General features: G+C 36.8%; 1 protein-coding gene across 6 annotated transcripts in view; it reads left to right on the top strand.

The window, feature by feature from the left end:
- Positions 1-21247, top strand: part of DMD (dystrophin) — a 2246075-nt gene that overhangs the window by 1045314 nt on the left and 1179514 nt on the right. For all 6 annotated transcript variants that reach the window (XM_055393453.2, XM_055393450.2, XM_055393451.2 and 3 more), the window contains one exon: positions 2527-2674. In XM_055393453.2, coding sequence (XP_055249428.2) covers positions 2527-2674 — 148 coding nt within the window. The remainder of the gene's footprint in view (positions 1-2526; positions 2675-21247) is intronic.

Raw genomic sequence — 21247 nt, 5'->3', positions numbered from 1 at the left:
TTCAATTTTGGTTTCCTCTGTGTGTATGCCCAGCCATAACTTTAAATGGAGAATAGTCTACAAAACTATTGAATCACTATTGTACACCTGAAACTGATATGATATTGTAAATACCTGTACTTTCAATTTAAAATAAATTTTAATTATTGTATTTTTCTGAATATTCAAAGTATGAAGTGTGCATTGCAGGAAAACTTAACAATATTAATATATATATAAGGAAAATTAAAATCAACTACAGCCTCACCAAGATGATACAATGCCAGCTATGACTCACTCTATTTTAGATTCTCATTTAACAGCTCTCTGACTCCAGTGATTCAAGTTCCTGTAAGACATATACAATGTACAATTCTTTTTTTATAGGGAATACATTTCAGATGTATTCTTAAGTCATGTTTTGGGTATTAGCACTGAAAATATATGAAAACAAAATTATTATTAACCATGCAAACATTTCCAAGATCATTTTGTGGCTGATGGATATAAAACATTTTATCAACTATAAAATGCCATTATTTATTAAAGATATAGTTATTTTATAAATTTATTTTTACTAGAAGGATAATTGCTTTACAATATTGTATCAATTTCTGTCATACATCAACAGGATTCAGCCATAGGTGTACATATGTCTCCTCCCTCTTGAACTTCCCTCCCACCTCCTACCCTTTACCACCCATCTAAGTTGTTATAAAGCCCAGGTTTAAGTTCCCTGAGTCATACAGCAAATTCCCATTGGCTATCTCTTTTACATATGGTAGTGTATATGTTCTCCATTTGTCCTGCTCTTTCCTTTCTCCCCGCCTGCCAGTGTCCATAAGTCTGTTCTCTATGTCAGCATCTCCATTATTTATAGGCTAGTGATAGAGACTATATCTTTTGGCTATTATTTGCTGCCTTTTTATGCTACCAAAATACTGTTTTAGATATTTTTAAGGTGAAAATACAGTTAACCATTAAATGTAATACCCGATAGAATGCATGATAGAGTACATGTAGATATATAATTAAATATTGGAAGAAAATAAGAAAAATAGAAAAAAAAAGCCTTACAACTATCACTTTGAATTGTTTAATTTGGTGAAAATTCATCTCGAGAAAAGGAAATCCCAGAAAATTTAATATAAGGTGCTAAAAGACACCACTGGAACCAGAGAGATCTGAGTTAGAATTCCAGGTCTGCCATTTAATATTTATTTACCTTTTGGTAACTTACTCAGCATCTCACCGTTCTCCAGTGAAAAATGGGAATAATAATTGGTATGTTGCAGAGGGTGTTGCAGAAGTTAATGAAATGGGATATGTTAATCCACAGACCCCAGTGCTTGGTTTATAATGTGAATTCCATTCCTTTCCTAGTAAAACAATAGGAAATTGTGACATTATTTGGATTCTAAAATTACTTAAATTTCCTAAGGGGAGGTAGAGATCTGAGAAGATCTCAAGATATTCAAAACTAATCCGTTGCATCTTAAGAATAGATCTCAGAGAACTGTACAGACAGCTGTACTGTGAGGTCACTCAATAGGCAGAAATTTTCAGGATGGCTTTTGTTTCATATTGGCAAATGGCTGTTTGGACAGGCCCTGGAAGACCCAGTAGATCATGAGCCCCATAAGACTTTAAAACTTGAACTGTATAGTATTTTTCAACTTGTCAGTACATTAGAATCACCTGGGTGCTTTTTAAAAATACCAATGTCAGGATCCCACCTCCAAAGATACTGGTGTAATTGTTCTAGATTGCGGACCCAAAATCAGTGTTTTATTGCTATTTTTTATTTTATAATGTCCTATGTGATTTTTTGTGCAAGTCTCTTAGCGTAAACATAAAGCCTTGACTCATATAATTTCCGTCTCAGTCTCTTCTGTGACCAGAAATGACCACATATTTCCTTCTCAATATTCTTTTCATGTGAGATGTTGCCACATTATCTCTCACAAAATTCCTTCAGCATCACAGTTTAAAATGCTAGTGGATACAGTGGAACTAGAAGGAGAAAGGATGATTAGTATACCAGTTAACTGGTAGATTTCTTACATCTAAGCCAATGTAGAAGTTACAGCTGTCATCCTGAATGCTTGAAGATCTTAATGAGCAGACACTTTTAGCTCAAGATATGACTGAAACTGTCAGACTTTATGAGTTAATTTTTGATCCAAAAAATCTTTTGAAGTTTAGTATCTAGCTTCAAAATAATTTATTAGATATTAATGTACTTTTAAATTTCTGAAGTTTTATTAAAAATTAAGTATTCTCATAGGGAAGAAAACACTAATATTCCATAATAATTGTCTCTATTTTCTTCTCATTCACAAAGTATATTCATTTTAAAGGGAAATGGCAACCTTTTATCAAATATTTTAATTCGTCCTATATTCAGTGTTAGTTATTTATGTTAACTGAAACTGACATATACAAATGTGAGAAACTATCAAAATAATATTTTTATTAATGTTATAACATATATTCTATGTCCATATAATCCATTTATTTTTCTTGATCCCTATTTTTTATTTCTAGGCAATTTGACAGATCTGTTGAAAAATGGCGGCGGTTTCATTATGATGTGAAGATATTTAATCAATGGCTAACAGAAGCTGAACACTTTCTCAAAAAGACACAAATTCCTGAGAACTGGGAACATGCCAAATATAAATGGTATCTTAAGGTAAGTTTTTGAAATCTCTTTTTTTCAGACTGTTTTGATCTCCACCACAACATCACAACTGCTTAACTTCTTTAAGTTCAGGTTGTGAAGGATGATGGAAATTTATAATTCCTGACTTTTGTTGTCAGCACCGCACATGCTAGAACTTGTCATGATGATCATTTTGGAACGTTTTGTGTCAGGATGAGAGTCTAGACATAACCGATTTATCTGATGAACTGCAAAGCGTAATTGAATCTTGGATACAGAGAAGCATCTTGCAGCAGGGTGTCCTGTGGCTTTAGGGCAGTGTGTGTTTTTGCCTGATGTTGGATTTTGTCCAGGAGGAGAACTGGTGGTATACTTAGCAATAATGTAGTCACTAGAAATATCCATCATTATAAAATTATAGTTCTGTTTCCCTAAAGACGGTCTGTGGTGATGTAGCAATATTTCTATATATTCTATTGACAAAATGCCTTCTGAGATAGGCCAGAGGCCAAAACAATACAGAGTTAATTGGCAGTACTTATTGACTGTTTTATGGGTTTTGTTAATGGAAATGCAACATATGGATTATAACCATTGTACAGTTTAATTTCAACTGACTGTGTCTTTTGATTATGCAGATAAAGTGGATTGTGGAGGTTATAATTTAGGTTATAAAGTATATGGCTTAAGTATAAGAAATACTGGGTTCACTACACCAAATCTTAAGTACTTTTGCAATATTTTTTAGTTCAAATTGTTCAGGTAGCAATTTTCAGTCAAGGAGATTTGAACTGTGGCCAGTTTTTGAATGCCAGAAAATATTGATTAAGACAGATGAAATCAAAGAAAAGGGTAATACATTAAATAGTCCAGGCATTTCAAAATGCTGGTTTCATAAAAGTAATATCATTTCGACTTAACAATTCTCCATTTTCAAATATTTTTTGCATAGAAAAGATGCCTTCTGATATTAAGAAAGTAACCATTTATACACCCCTATATATGTGTAAGCTATGTAAATGTAGAAATTAATATTGTATAATTTTGTGTAATTATGTGTATATCAATCAAATCTTTATACTCATCAGCATTACCATTGCAGATAGAGGAAATTCATCGATTTCTAATCTGACATCATATAGAAAATATATTTTTAATAGCACTAAAGTGAATTTTGAGCCAATGTAGCATCACCAGGTCTCTGACTTAAAGAAATATAAGGTATTCTTGGGGATATTTATAAACCTCTTGCCATTTTGAAAGATGTCCGTTGCAAGGTAGTTATACATATTAATCTGTTTTGTTATAAAAATAATATATACTCATTAAAAAAATGAAGCAATGTAGAGGTGTATTGTAGGTAAATATATACCCGCCTTTTACTCCACAAAGAGTGGTTGTTTTGATATGGATATTGGTATATATTTCAGCTTGTCATCTCACTCAGCAATGGATACAGAAGGTTTATTAGGGAGTGTTCTTGGGAGTTGAGCAATTGGTTTATGATATTCCTTGGTATATTTTTCTTCATGTTTCTTATTCTTGTGGTCTGTTAAGCTTCTTGGATCTGTGTGTTCATAGTTTTAATCAAATTTAGAAATTTTAAAGGTATTACTTAAAAATAGTATTTTTCTGCTCCTTGCCCTTTTCAGGGACTCTGATAGCATATATTATGCCACTCACTGATGTTCTGTTCTTTTTATTTTCAGTCTTACTTTCTCTGTAATTCATTTAAAATAATTCCTATTGTCAAATGGACTGATCTATTTTTTTAGTTTATCTAGTCTGTGGTTTATCTCATCTAGTGTATAATTTTAACCTCAGACATTGTTGTTTTGCATGATTCAATACATTACTGAAGTGTGATTTAAGAATTTTAACATTTTCCGTGTTAATATCTTAACAGACCTCAACATTCAATCTTTACCTTCTGGAAAATATGGAATACAGTTACAATAACAGTTATAATGTTTTTTGTCTACCAGTACTATCATCTCTGTCTATTTTGGGTCTATTCCAATTATCTTTTCTCCTTTCTATGAGTGTTATTTTCCTGCTTCTTTGGATGACTGGTAATTTTTGATTGGATACCAGATGTGAATTTTAACTTGTTGAGTGCTTGATATATTTGTGCAGATAAATATTGCTGACCTTTTTACTGAAACATAGTTATGTTTGCTTAGAAATAGTTTGATCTTTGGAGTGTATTACTCATATACTTTGAGTTTTGAGCTGAACAACCTAAAATCTAGGGCTAAATTCAAAAGGAAAACCCATCTGAATACTCGCTCTGATGGTCTTGTATGATGTTTTCCACTGTGTCTGGCAGGAACAGGTACTCTCCCAGCCATATGTAAGCTCTGGTGATTGTTTGCTCTAATTATTGTGTATAGTTCTTTCACTTGACATTGGTAGTTTCTTGCTGTAGGGCTTCCCTGGTAGCTCAGTTGGTAAAGAAACCACCTGCAATGCAGGAGACCCCGGTTTGATTCCTAGGTCGGGAAGATCTGCTGGAGAAGGGATCGGCTACCTTCTCCAGTATTCTTATGCTTCCCTTGTGGCTCAGCTGGTAAAGACTCTGACTGCAATGCAGGAGACCTGGATTTGATCCCTGGGTTGGAAAGATCCCCTGGAGAAGGGAAAGTCTACCCACTCCAGTATTCTGGCCTAGAGAATTCCATGGACTATATAGTCCATGGGGTCCCAAAGAGTTGGACACAACTAAGTGACTTTCACTTTCATTTTCACTTGTCATATGGGAACTGGTTAGGATTTAACTGGAAACTGGAAGGGTGCTCTGTGCAGATCTCCAATGTTTATTCTCTGTATATCTGTGCCCTCTCTGATGCTCTGCCCTGTGACTCTAGCCACTTTGGTTTACTTCGCTACCCAGCTCCATTTCCTCATCTAAAGAAGACCCCCTGGTTTTCTGCCCTTGACCTTTGTCATCGTTTGGAACTCTATTCAGAGAGTAAGCTGGGGCAACTGTAGGGCTCACCTCATTTGCTCTCATTTGTTTCTAATTTCTCAGAGATGACTTATTTTAATTACCCAGTGTCCAGTGTCTTTTAAAAAGCACTGTTTCATACATTTTGTTCATTTTTTAGAATTTTTAGCCAAGAAATTAAATCTAGTCTAGGCCAGAGGCAGAAGTCCAAAACAATTTTAATGTCATTTGATATTTTATTATGTTTGCTTCTATACAGTCTTGCATGCGTGCATGCTCGGTCGCTTCAGTCGTGTCCAACTCTTTGTGACCCTATGGACTGTAGCCCTGCAGGCTCCTCTGTTCATGTAATTCTCCAGGCAAGAATACTTTGTGGGTTGCCGTGCCCTCCTCCAAGGGGTCTTTCTGACCCAGGGACACAACCTGGGTCTCCTGCATCGCTGGCGGATTCTTCACTGCTGAGCCACCGGGGAAGCCCTCTATACAATCTTAAAGCTATTCAATATATAATGATTTTAATTGCCTTGAGAATAACTAAAAGTCTCTACTTCTTGACACTGGGATTTAGATGTAAGTGAACATTTCATCAGAACTTTGTTTCCTTTGGATATTTTTTTAAAAACTATTTTACTTAGTCTGTTTTTTTTTTGTTGTTGTTTGTTTTTTTTTTTTACTCATTCATTGGTGACTCAGACAGTAAAGAATCTACCTGCAATGGGAGTGCTTGGTTCGATCCCTGGGTTGGGAAGATCCCCTGGGGAAGGGCATAGCAACCCATTCCAGTATTCTTGCCTGGAGAATCCCCGTGGACAGAGGAGCCTGGAAGGCTATAGTCCATGTGGTCAAAAAGAGTTGGACACGACTGAGCGACTAAGCACAGCACACAGCACATACATAAAGTATAAAAGGAACTTCTTTTATTCTTGGAAAAAGTTGTTCTAGCTAGGAACTGTGAATGACAACACAAATCTTCTAAACAGTTAGTGTCCTTTCCCTCTCCCCTGTGATTGAGATGGTCCAAAATCATGCATATACACTTGTATATACCTGCATAGACAGACGTGCATATAAGAAACCTGAGGTTATCTTTCTAGTCTGTTACGTCTCAGAAAAGGGTCCAGAAAGACACTGTCAGGCATCTCCATTAATAATACAAATGGAATCTGGTAGTTTCAGCTCTCTTGGTCATTATCATTATTGATTAACTAACAATGAATTATTCTGGTTGTTGTTTAGTCACTCAGTCATGTCCTACTCTTTTGTCACCCCATGCACTGTAACCCACCTGGCTCCTCTGTTCATGGGATTCTCCAGGGAAGAATGCTGGAGTGGGTTGACACTTCCTACTCCATGGTGTCTTCCTGACCCAGGGATTGAACCTGCATCTCCTGCATTGGCAGGCGGATTCTTTATCACTGAGCCACCAGGGAAGCCCAACAATGAATAAGAGGATCTAAATTTTTGATGAGGAATTATTTTAGGAAACAATATGCAGATGCTACAGATTGGCAGCAGATAGATTTGTTGTCCTGAACTTGTAATGGTTACTTTGAGGAATATCAACCAAGTAGGCCATGTACCAAACAAATATTTACAAGGGTACACTGATGTTTAAAACCTCATCTGTATGAGTTTCAGCAAATGTGTCTGTGCTAAGCTTAGTCGCTCAATTGTGTCCGACTCTTTGTGCCCCCATGGACTGCAGCCTGCCAGGCTCCTTTGTCGATGGGAATTCTTCAGGCAAGAATACTGGAGTGGGTTGCCAGAAGCGGGTTGCTATGCCCTCCTCCAGGGGATATTCCTATCCCAGGGATCGAACCCAGGTCTCCTCCATTGTAAGTGGATTCTTTAGCGTCTGAGCCACCAGGGAAGCCCATATATCATGTCTAGATAGGAAATAAAATAATAAATCATCGCACGTTATGAGCTTGTCTGTATATACTTTTATTAAGCTGTATTTTATTTCTAACCTAAAAAAGATAAATCCTACTGACATTTGGCATTATTATTCAAAATAAAGTTGCTACCAATAGTGTAAAGAAAAGATTGCCTGGCTCCATGCAACTCAGCTATTTTTTCCCCATCACAACTGAATGGTAAAATTAAGTGTATTAATTAATATTTTTCAGGATATTCTAAAAATATCATGCAGCATGGGAAATCTTTTAAAAATATCACATTTTTATATGAGAACATATCAATCATGTGATATGCCACTAAAATTGGTCTGTAATAAGCTCACTTAGTTATTTGTGTATGTCTTAAATATTCATTCAACAAGCAGTGATTGAGTGCATATACAGAATTTTATCATCCACAAAATAGTGACATGCTACATTAGCTTATAGTAGAAGTTCTGAGGATTGGCTAAGAAGTTGGAAGCCATATTCAAACAGTGTGGGTTCAAATTCCAGCTCCTTTAATAGCTACAGAATCCTATCAAGTGTCTTAAGTCTCTACATCTGTTTTGTTTTAAATAATAATAAAAATGAGATGTGCATAAAGTACTTAAAATTTCATTCTCCACAAAATAATTACTCATTACACATTAACTAATCACACTTCCTAAGTAATTAAACTGTATCTATGAGAACAGAAGTGCATTTACTGAATTGCTATCCCCAGACATCTGAAATACAGATTGAATAACCAGGTATTTTCAATAATGCTTACTTTTATGTCTTATTACATTTTCTCAAAGTATAACTCTTGGATTAAAAAGTGAGGAAAATTCCACTTCAACCAAACAAATCTTTGTCAGAAAGCTGGCATGTTTACTTCCTTTTAGAACTATCAAGAGTAAATGTTAATGAGAGTTTTCAAAGGGAAAGCTAAGCACCATGAAGGAAAGTTACAAAAATAATGTCAACTCATCTAGTGATGAGTGAATTGATGAGCCAACAAGTACATTGAGTGAAAACAGAAAAGTAGAAATCATAACATGCTAACATTTAGCTCTACATGTTCTTCTAGAGTAGAAAGAAATGAGTTTTAAAGCATGGGTTGTTATTTTAATGGAGTTGAAAATTCTAGAAGTTGACAGTAGAACTAATAAAAATCAAAATTAGATTGAGTATTTTAAAAAGTAGGATACCTTTCTATTAATGGAAATGAAACCTGTTGATTTGATTAAATAGTGCTACTTAGTGAACCGTATTGAAAATTAACAGTCCTTTATAAAAACATTACCATGAGCAAGCGGGAGACCTTGAAATCTTAAATTCCATTTGAAATTAACTTCAGGAAGTAAACAGAAGTAGGATTATCTAGATAAAACTTTTTTGGCTTTAAATTAGTGAATGGTAAGCATAGGGAATAAAGCAGCAATGTATTTTTGTGGCTTAAAAAGCAGAGACATTACTTTGCCGACCAAGGTCCGTCTAGTCAAGGCAATGGTTTTTCCCGTGGTCATGTATGGATGTGAGAGTTGGACTGTGAAGAAAGCTGATCGCCGAAGAATCGATGCTTTTGAACTGTGGTGTTGGAGAAGACTCTTGAGAGTCCCTTATACTGCAAGGAGATCCAACCAGTCCATTCTAAATGAGATCAATCCTGGATGTTCATTGGAGGGACTGATGCTAAAGCTGAAACTCCAATACTTTGGCCACCTCATGCGACGAGTTGACTCACTGGAAAAGACTCTGATGCTGGGAAAGGTTGGGGGCGGGAGGAGAAGGGGACGACAGAGAATGAGATGGCTGGATGGCATCACCGACTCTGTGGACATGAGTTTGAGTGTACTCCGGGAGTTGGTGATGGACAGGGAGGCCTGGCGTGCTGTGATTCATGGGGTCGCGGAGAGTCGGACACGACTGAGCGACTGAACTGAACTGATTTTTGTGGCATTTGTTATCTGCTGCTTTTAGGCAAAATATCTTCTTAAAGTTAGTCTTCTAGTATATCTTTCAACATTACTACTGTATTTCATTCCTTCATAGTATATATTGTATGATAGAAGTACAATATATTTTTGTGTATTGCTGTAAATAAATACAGTTAAAAACAGCTTTGTAACATAATGATGCACTTTAATTCATTGTGATTGTAGATACTTAAACAACGTGGATTAAGTATGTCATATCATAATGTTTATGTTCACCATCAAATCTCAAAATAATAGTTTAAATTCATTGTCTAGTTAAGCAAAATGCACTTTTTCTTTTCTCAAATTAGAAATTTGCATGGAGAATGAAAAATTACATATAAATTATATAGTGGTAACATTACTGTGATCTCTCAGATGAGGAAATAAATCAAGGGAAAAGGCACTAGCTTCTTGGTGTTGGCAAAGGGAAGGCAAAGAAAGAAGCATCTAAAAGAGAATCATAGACAATTTTAGCTGCTCTTCAGCTCTGCCTTACATTGGCTATTTGTGATGGAGGAAAATTCCAAAGCACTTTGTAAAGGACCCAGTTCTTACAGGTTTAGATTCCAAGAATACATTGGAGTTGGATAACTCCTGCCCCAACGTTTGAGACAAGTGAGTTCATAAAAAAAAAAAAAAAAGCTGTCTTCCTCTTCAAGGAGATACCTAGACTTTGTAATTATCCTCACCTCACTTTCTGAGCTTACAGCCTAGAAAGCCCTCAAGTGGCAGACACCATTGGCTTGCCCAGAAACAAAGAGTGTTGAATAAATGTGCATAGGTCACTGACACTATCTGCTATACTGAATTTTTGTATTTTTATTTGGATATACTTTAATACCTAATTGGTAATGTACTCCCCCAAAGGACTCTACTGGAGATAACTGACTTTGAAATATGGAGTAAATCAAAGGCTATCTAGAAAAAAGGAATATGGTGTAAAAGACCAAATTGAATACAAGTATGTTTTCTGTAGAGTCGGTTTTTATAGTGCTGATTTTACCAGCTGGCTGGTGAGTTTGAGGGCTTCTTAACAGTCACACTGCTGGGACTCAAATGCTGATAGAGACTTTGATGAAAAAAAATCATTTGAGTAAAAATTTCTACCATCTGTTGCCCTTCATTGGGACCCCAGTGTTAAAAATAATTCATATAATTGCTGGCCCTTTATATTTCCCCAGCAGTAATAAAATTTCATAAAATTGTGTTTGGTGGTCTCAAAGCTCCCCTGGTTTCTGTAACTGGAGGATGTACGCTAACATAAGGGAATCAACATGAAAATTTGCTGCAAAGATAATTTGTCTCTAGTCCCTTGCTTTAGGGTTACAGTGATGTGTAAGTATGGGAATGCATCTTAAAGTAAGCTTTCCAATGTTATTAGCTGGTAGAGGCATGAGAATTCAATCTCTTAATACAGTTAAACAGTTGGGCACTTCATTCTTATGGAAATATTGTTTGCCTTTTATTGCTGCTTAGAAACTCCTCTGTAACTTCTTGGCTCCTATGCATCTTTTCAGAAGTAGTAGCAGATTTATAGGGAGTTTAACAAAGGACGGAAAGTCAGAGAGGGGCTCTAAGTTGTTGCCTGTCGAATGTCTTTTGTAAAATAAGTATATTAAAATAATTGGATAATCTCAATGGCTTGTTCTTCAAGTTCTCTTGTGCAGCATGGTATGTTTAAGATGAAAAATTGCTATACATTATGAAAAAGAAATAAGAACTGAAACTATAAGTTACTGTAATAGCCATAGCAGTAAAGAGCCACTTAAAATGCATGAAAACACATCATCCCCAAGGGATCCCCGTTCTTAGAGTAAGAAATTATCAGGAGAGTAAGAATCTACAAAAAATACATCAAGTGAAGCATACCAATTGCAAACGCCAAATTAGTGGGGGGGGGAACCCTGCTCACATCAACATGGAAGCATTGTGAAGCAGAAATTATTTAATAAAAAATAAGATTAATACTAATATAGGTAATTTTTATGAAGTACAATACTTTGCAAAGAGGATGTTCCAGCCACTCTGATCTCATTGCTGTCTCTCCTCGCATACCTTCTTCCTATTCCTTCTAACGCTAGTTCCTTCCGTTAAATTTGGTTTTCTTTTTGCTGGAGGTTCTACCCTATCCCCAGTCTTTATCCCCTGTGTCCTAATTCCCTCCCTGTCAGGACTTTTGTACACTTCTCTTTCCTTACATATGTCTGTGTTCTCATGTTATCTTCTCAGATATGCTTTTTGTAAATTCTCCTGTTTTAAAAAGGCCACACACACACACACACACACACACACACACACACAGAGGCTTAATTTCTCTCCGAATTATCCTGCTTCAGTTTCATCATAACACTGTCAATTGCTGAAATTTAAATATATTCACGTTTATTTTCTGTAGTTCCTACCAGAATGTAAATCTTGCATGGACCTTGTGTTTCATGGTCCCCAATATACCCTCAGTACCTAGAACAATCTTTTCATACATGTAACATGTTCACTATAATGAATAATTGGATAAATGAATTATATTTTCATCATATTATTCCCTTAAGCAAACTATCCCCAAACTTGTCCTTTCTGCCATTTTTACCCCATCTTCTCTGCAAGAAAATCATCCTTTCATGGAGCCGCCCTCTCTTCTTTGTACAGAATAGTTGAAACTCTCATATTTGCTGAAAGTTTAACAATATGATGGCTTCTATTCTCTGATCCTTTGAGTATATCATAAATATCAAAATTCATTCAACAAGCGTTTGGGGTCAGCCTACTGTGTGCAAGGGAGGCACTTGGCTTGTGACTACGGATACAAACTTGGCAAAGTGTCCCCTTTCCCTTAGTAAGCTCACAGCCTCATGTGTTCAGCACATGAAGTTCAGTTCATTCGCTTAGTTGTGTCCCACTCTTTGTGACCCCATGGACTGCAGCACCCCAGGCTTCCCTGTCTATCACCAACTCTTGGAGCTTACTCAAACTCATGTCTATTGAGTCAGTGATGCCATCCAACCATCTCGTCCTCTGTTCTCGTCCTTCTCCTCCTGCCTTCAACCTTTCTTAGCATCAGGGTCTTTTCCAAGGAGTCAATTCTTCGCATCAGGTGGCCAAAGTATTGGAGTTTCAGCTTCAGCATCAGCATATGAAGGTCAAGGTAGAAATGCATGACAACGTGTTAACACTGGAGCCAGTGTAGCAAAATGAGTGTTTTTCTACAGCAGTTAAGTATTTCTTACCTAAGTAGTGCAAGTGGTAAAGAATCCGCCAGTCAGTGCAGGAGACATAGAGGCATATTTGATCCCTGGGTTGAAATGAACCCCTCGAGAAAGGAATGGCAACCCACTCCAATATTATTGCCTGGGAAATCCCATTGACAGAGGAGCCTGGTGGGCAATGGTCCATGGGGTCACAAAGAGTCAGACTTGTCACTCCTCCATAACACTGCTGGGATTCCCAAACTCAACTGGGAGAAGATTTTAGGAAACAGAAAAGAGAAATATGGTGAAAGGCAGCATAAAGAGAGAGCTCACTCTGAACAAGTCATACAACGAGAGTGAGAAAATGTTCTGACATGAGTTGTAAATTTTGAACGATGATAAAATTGACAAATTATAGTACAAGAGGCCTGTTCACAGATGAGTTGGTTCAGGATGAACTATTCATCAAGCTGAATAGCAAGTATCTAGTCATAAGAATGGTGAATCTTCTTACTGTAGAACCAAATTATAGGTACAAGCCAGAGATCGGGATTGTTTGCAAACATCATAGTTAACAAGTTTTTAAATTCTTGTTCTTTTGTGAAGCTAGAGTTGACAGCACTTTACTGGGAGTAAACTTGTATTAGACTATTCTGATCAAAACTAGTAAGGAGGAAAGATTCAGGGACATGAGTGAGTGAAAGATAGTAAAGTCTAATATGAGTGCATAGCAGACCACATGGTGGCATATTTCCCCTCGAGACTTTATTGGCTCACAATTACTTTCTATTTGTCAATAAATGATTTTACTTTATAGCTTTAGAGTGCTCGAAGTTGTAGTGCCCTCCTTGTTTACTTAATTGGAATCATTTTGAGGAATAATTCAACCTGAAACAAACTAATATTGCTACCATAGGCTCTAGAACTCCATGTGGAACACTGAATTGATCATTATTAGAGTAAATATCTCACCTATGACATCCTTCAGATGTCTGACAATTAAATGAGTTTGATATAATACATAGTACACTAAATATTATTGACACTGAATATTAAATTCTCCAGAAAAGGTATCTTATAGGGCCAAATCCTGCTAGCTGCCTATTTTTGCAAATAGTTTTATTGGAACCCAACCACACTTATTTACTATCTATAACTGCTTTCTGGCTACAAAGGCAAAGATAAGTGGTTACCATGGAGACTGCCTGGCTCACAAAGGCCAAAATATGAACTATGTAGCTTTTTACAGAGAAAGTTTATTAACTCTTGCTTTAGCATATAGAGTAATAGAGTAAGAAAAAGTTGCAATAAAAGTACAAGGGTCCTTCCTGCTGCTGCTGCCGCTGGTGCTGTCACTTCAGTCGTGTCTGACTCTGTGCGACCCCATAGACGGCAGCCCATCAGGCTCCCCCGTCCCTGGGATTCTCCAGGCAAGAACACTGGAGTGGGTTGCCATTTCCTTCTCCAATGTGTGAAAGTGAAAAGGGAAAGTGAAGTCGCTCAGTCATGTCTGACTCGTAGCGACCCCATGGACTGCAGCCTACCAGGCTCCTCCGTCCATGGGATTTTCTAGGCAAGAGTACTGGAGTGGCTTGCCATTGCCTTCTCCACAAGGGTCCTTCCTACCCTCTCTTTAACTGTTCTTTGTTGCTTGAGATAACAGTAAAATAGACTTCAACCATGATTATCAAATACACTAAAAGTCATGGTAACAAAACGTAAGTCAAAATAGACTTGTTATTAGAGTCAACTTCCAACTCCATGCATTAGGAGAAGGGGTAAGATTAAAAATAAAAAGAGATTTTAAAGCCATGTAAGTAGTGTGCGGTGGACTTAGACATTTTGAAGAGAATATAGAAACTATTCTCCTTACTGATAGTACTGCCAGGTCCTCTTGAGAACCCAAGCAGTCTTCATGGAACAGTAAATCAAGTATTTTGTCCAAGAGAGTTCTTGAGGTTGTTCTACCAGAGCATTTCTCCCATCACCTCTATGGTCCTAAGCATCGGACCCAAGCTTGGCCAAACATATTCTTTCTTGAGACTTTTAAACTTGAGATAAGAGATAAGTTTGGACTTCGTCCATTCTAAAGAGAATGCCTGATCAACACCAACAAGCAACCCTTGCTGTGGGCACCCCCTAGAGTCCTGATTGTCCCAAGTTTGATTCTTTGATTTTCCCTTCCATCCTGTGAACTCCATTTCCTGATTGTGGATTTCCTTCCTGGCAGACACAGTTTCTATTGTTTATAAGTAAAGAACTCTAATGGAGACCTAGTGTCATCAGAGAAACTCTTCTAGACTGGTTCCTTTTGTAAATACGTTTGAGTCCTGTTGGAGAGCCTGCACCGCATAACCATTTGCATGTAATGAACGGTTTGCAATACTTTGAGATTGATGTGCAATTTCTATTTGACAAGAGAAAAACAATTAGGATCAACTGTGGTCGTATATTCCAGAATACCAATGTCGTTTTCACACTTTAAGTGTTGTTGGATCATTATATGAGATTCATAATTTCATCCTGTTGTACCCACTTTTGCATTACCATTCAGTCTTAATTTATTATACACTATTAAAAGTTTTTAGGTAATTTGTTCTTATTGCTACTCAGACATTAAAATGTCTGCAGGCTGTGAAAAGGAATAAATTTAATGTTCCAGCATAGTTATCCAAATCCTGGCATTACAACTAATAGTACAGGCTTATATTATATTGTAAATCCTAGTTAACATGGATTTATTTTGAAAATCCCTTTTACTGCTATTTTTAAATAATACATTTTCAAACTTTTTACTCTTGAATTTCTATTTGTTTTTAAATAATATATGACACTTGTATGTGCTTACAAAAGGGCAATATATGTATTTTTAAATATTAACAATGGATTGCTGAAACAACCTTAACTTTAAAACAACACAATTGTTTAAAAAATAATAAGCTACACAGCATGGCTTAACAGAGGCTTGTAAACCTTTGTTTAAGATCCACATGCTGTAATAAGCCAACACTACCAATCCGTAGTTTATAGGAATTTGCAATTTTTATCTTAAAATCAGGACTGTCCCTAAAAGAGTATTCAAGGCAATTCAACCAGTACATAACCACCCAAGATACTGTCATCTAAGGATACAGAACTCTTTAAATCCTTCATAGTCTCCTTGGGATATCATGAAGAACAGAAATTTTGAAATAGAATTGTAATGATGTTCAAATAAGAGGAGTCCATGATGCCAACCACTCCCATGCAAAAGGCTGGGAGTCTAATCAATTAGTTGTCCTACCTGAGGGATGGATCTGTCCATGAAATTACCCTTATTTTGGAAAAAAATGTATAGCACCACTATGTTTGAACATTTACCACTAGAAAAACCTTCTATTTCAATTAACCTTTAAAATCAATACATGGATTCAGCAAACTTTTACTTTGGAGCTACTTTATGTCAGACCCTGTGCTAGGTGCATAGGACATAAAAATTAACAAAATTCCAGTCTACACACAGAGAAGACAAGGTTCACTAAAGTTGATGGACATTTAAACAATTGAAACATTCAGTAGAGGGATATTTAAGCAACTAAAATAACATCTGAGAGGTCTAATAGAGATATGTACAATAACAGGTGTTGGGAAAACACAAGAAAAGGATTGACTAATTGACTGGAATATTTGGAAGTGCTTCAAAGGAAAGAAGAACTGAGGAAAGCCTCAGTTTACGAAAGAACTGAGAGAAGCCTCCGTTCAGTTCAGTTCAGTCACTCAGTTGTGCCTGACTCTTCGTGACCCCATGGACCACAGCACACCAGGCTTCCCTGTCCATCACCAACTCCTGGAGTCTACTCAAACTCATCTCCATTGAGTTGGTGATGCCATCCAACCATCTCATCCTCTGTTGTCCCCTTCTCCTCCTGCCCCCAATCTTTCCCAGCAACAGGGTCTTTTCAAATGAGTCAGTTCTTTGCATCAGGTGGCCAAAGTCCTGGAGTTTCAGCTTCAACATCAGTCCTTCCAATGAATACTCAGGACTGACCTCCTTTAGGATAGACTGGTTGGACCTCCTTGCAGTCCAAAGGACTCAAGAGTCTTCTCCAATACCACAGTTCAAAACCATCAATTCTTCGGTGCTCAGCTTTCTTTATAGTTCAATTCTCATATCCATACATGACTACTGGAAAAACCATAGCCTTGACTAGACGGACCTTTGTTGACAAAGTAATGTCTCTGCTTTTTAATATGCTATCTAGGTTGGTCACAACTTTCCTTCCAAGGAGTTAAGTATGAGTAAGTAAGGGGAGAAGCCTACATCCAGAAAAAGGGAAAAACTTTTAAAAGTGGAGGTGTTATGAGAAATTGTGGTTTAATTGGGACCCGATAAGGAGCTCTTGGACAGATTAAAGATGCATGGAAAGAAATGTGAAAGGTTAGGACTGATTTCCTTTTCTGCCGGTTATATTTTTGGTTTATTTTTTCTCGTGTATTTTGTTTTTTAAATCTAGTGTGCTAGTATTTTCCAAATTGTGAGTCATGATATCAATTTTTATATCACCACCAGCGTTTGTGTTTAATGAAGCAAAATAGAAAATTTCAGGGTTCATCACACAGAGCAAAATATTATTTCACTGATTTTTTGTTACAATCATGTGTGTGTGTGTGTTATTTCTGATTGTCAAAATAATAATTGTAATAATATGAGTATAAGGGAAAAATATTAATTTTAAAAAATTAAGAAGCCAGTTTAGAAATGGTTAACTAGGGAAGATGGTATATAACCACGTTTACAAAAACAGGTCCAGAAAGATGTAACACAATACTTATTTAATTAATATTTATAGTAATATTTATTTAATTGCAGTAGTGTTTAAAGTTGCTTTTAGTTCCTTTATATTTAAAGGTTATTAGAAATATTATTTGATGTGATTCTCAATAAAAGACAGGAAGTAGTCACATTATACTTACAACTTTTTATGACTTAGAACAATTAAATATTTTATTCCAAATCACAAGCAAATAACTGAAGGCCTTGGAGTCTGAATATTATGTGGCTTACTGACCGTCAGCCAGAAGTTTGAAATGTTAAGAACAAATTAAATCATAGCTCTGTCTAATAAGTATTGTGGAAACTAATAAAGAGAATAATATCCACCACTCACTATAGGGCCAGGCCCTCCTAAGAGGCCTTAAGGATATTAAGTAATAAAAATGAAACTTCTTTCATCCATAAAAATGGTATTTAGTGATAAGTATAACCCTAATTAAACTCATCTTATGTCATTATCAATATGGGTGACGCATAACCTCTTTATTGCTATGGGTTATCATTTGACCCATGGTTCATCAAAATCAGAGTATTAGAAGTTATTTTTATTATTAGAGATGATGTTAGACTTGTTAATGATGACGCTAACATTAGTCATAACATAATAAGGCACTTTCCAATTTATGAAACCCTTTCAATTACCTTGTCATATTAATCTCCTACTGAGATATAGATTTGGGAGATCCTTCGTGAGCTACCAGGTAGCTCAGCTGGTAAAGAATCTGCCTGCAATGCAGGAGACCCCGGTTTGATTCCTGGGTTGGGAAGATCCCCTGGAGAAGGAAAAGGCTACCCACTCCAGTATTCTGGCGTGGAGAATTCCATGGACTGTATAGTCCATGAGGTCGTAAAGAGTCAGACACAACTGAGTGACTTTCACTTTCACTTTTCCGTATGACTATGTCGATTATTGAGGGAACAGTAGATACAAAGGCACCCATGATTTGAAATAAAGGCAGGATTTTGGTAGGAGGCCAGAATTTGGTAAGCAGCCAAGAAGACAGGTCTGTGTGTAGTGACAGCTGGTGTTCTCTAAGAAAAACCTTGTCCAAGGGACTTTCAAGAGTTTTCTCCAATATCACAATTGGAAAGCATCAATTCTTTGACACTCAGCCTTCTTTCTGATCCAACTCTCACATCCATACATGACTACAGGAAAAACCATAGCTTTGATTAGACGGACCTTTGTCAGCAAAATGATGTCTCTCTCTCTCTCTCTTTTTTTTTTTTTAATATACTGTCTAGGTTTGTCATGGCTTTTCTTCCAAGGAGCAAGCAGCTTTTAATTTTGTGGCTGCAGTCACCATCTGCAGTGATTTTGGAGCCCAAGAAAAGAAAATCTGTCACTATTTCTGTGGTTTCCCCATCTATTTGCCATGAAGTGATGGGACTGGATGCATGATCTTTGTTTTATGAATGTTGAATTTTAAGCCAGCTTCTTCACTCTTCTCTTTCACCCTGATCAAGAGGATCTTTAGTTCCTCTTTGTTTTCTGTTAGGAGAATGGAAATGACTTTAAGTGGCAATAGCTTAAGGAACACAGGTTCCCAGATGGATGGTGTTTGCTCAGACTGGACAGGCAAATTTGGAACGCTTTGTGAAGGACATTGTAAGATCCATGCCCAAGTCTGTGTTTTAGCCTATAAATAACAGTTACTGAATGTATTTTAGTAGAAGAGTGTCTGGACAAAAGTGGAAGTTTTGAAGATAAACTTTGTTCAGGATACTTATGGTTTCTTGTGTACTGCCTAGATTTTTACACTATAATTTTGGTGAGAACTTTGTAAGGCAAGCTGTAGCTTCAGTTTAGTCATTCAGTCATGTGCGACTCTTTGCAACCCCATGGACTGCAACATGTCAGGCTTCTCTGTCCATCACCAACTCCTGCAGCTAGCTCAAACTCATGTCCATCGAGTCAGTGATACCATCCAACCATCTCACCCTCTGTTGTCCTCTTCTCCTACTGCCTTCAATCTTTCCCAAAATCAGAGTCTTTTCCAATGAGTCAGTTCTTCGCATCAGGTAGCCAGAGTATTGGAGTTTCAGCTTCAGCATCAGTCCTTCCAATGAATATTCAGGACTGATTTCCTTTAGGATGGAATGGTTGGATCTCCTTGCTGTCTGAGGGACTCTCAAGAGTCTTCTCCAACACCACAGTTCAAAAGCATCAATTCTTTAGCAGTCAGCTTTCTTTATTGTCCAACTCTCATATACATACATGACTACTGGAAAAACCATAGCTTTGACTAGACGGTCCTTTGTTGGCAATGCAATGCCTCTGATTTTTAATATGCTGTCTAGATTGGCCATAACTTTTCCTCCAAGAAACAAGCTTCTTTAATTTCATGGCTTCAGTCACCACCTGCAATGATTTTGGAGTCCAGGAAAATAAAGTCTGTAACTGTTTCCATTGTTTCCCCATCTACTTGCCATGAAGTGATGGGACCAGATGCCATGATCTTAGTTTTATGAATGTTGAGTTTTAAGCCAGCTTTTTCACTCTCCTCTTTCACTTTCATCAAGAGGCTATTCAGTTCCTCTTCACTTTCTTCTGCCTTAAGGGTGGTGTCATCTGTGTATTTGAGGTTATTGATATTTCTCCTGGCAATCTTGAATCCAGCTTGTACTTCATCCAGCCCAACATTTCACATGATGTACTCTGCATATAAGTTAAATAAGCAGGGTGACAATATACAGCCTTGATGTACTCCTTTCCCAATTTGGAACCAGCCCATTGTTCCATGTCTAGTTCTAACTGTTGCTTTTTGACCTGCATACAGATTTCACTTTGAAGTAGTTTAGCATACTTGAAAAAGTGCATCCTCAACTTGTTATTAGAGGAACATACATGACAGATTTTGTGGTCCTGTTATGCTTATTTTCTTTCTAGACATTCCACATGTAAACATATTTTAAATGGTTCATTTCTACTTAAATATCCATCTGAAGGTGCTGTGTGTGTGTTTTTTGCTTGAAAATAAAGCGGCACATGTGATTAAGATGGACTCATTGTGGTCATAAGGGAGTCAAGAATCTCACATTAAAAGATCAAATTACTTTTAAAAAATAGAGAGGAAATTGGTTATTTTGTGTATCAGTGTCACCTTTCCTCATATCAGATATTAAGCCCTTGCTTCCAAAAGAGGCAATACTACAGAATGGGTATCAGTGTGGGCTCTTTGCCAGTTAGATTCCACCAAGCAACTCTCTCAATATATAACTAAACAAATATTTGTAGAGGACCTACTATGCACTCAGTACTATTCTGAGAAACAGGGATCTGGTACCGAAACAAACAAGTATACACTCTCGTAGAGTTCTCAAAGGAAAAATAAAGGAAGGTCTGTGTAGTAATATTCCCATCTTTAATTTCTTCTTTCAAAATAAATATTCCTCTTTGAGAAATATGGTCCCTCATTAGCTATAACTGTCAACACTGCAATAATCATTTAGCACTTCTAAGTGATTTCTACCTTTTGGCTGATGGAAACTTGGAAGCCCAAACCTCTCATTGCACAGAACTGTTGATGAATAAGAGAAAGGAATGACTTTCCTTGTATCTTGTTGGCTATCACCTGACAATCAGAAAAAGCCATAGGCAAATTGCCAAGGGGTAGGAGACAGGGTCACACATGAAGAAGATGAAAAGAGAGAAGGGAAGAATGAAGGGTGTGAGAGATGAAGGGTCATCCCCTAAGTTAAAAAATTAGAGCTGTAACAGAAGTTGGAAGTTACTCTTAGCATCTTCCCTACACAATCTTTGTCTTTGTTTGCATGATCGCCACTTCATTCA

The sequence above is a fragment of the Moschus berezovskii genome, chromosome X, assembly GCF_049115385.1.
Source record: "Moschus berezovskii isolate FMDL1 chromosome X, NW_MosBer_1.0, whole genome shotgun sequence".
Taxonomy (NCBI): domain Eukaryota; kingdom Metazoa; phylum Chordata; class Mammalia; order Artiodactyla; family Moschidae; genus Moschus; species Moschus berezovskii.
This window is presented reverse-complemented; position numbering and strand designations above follow the sequence as displayed.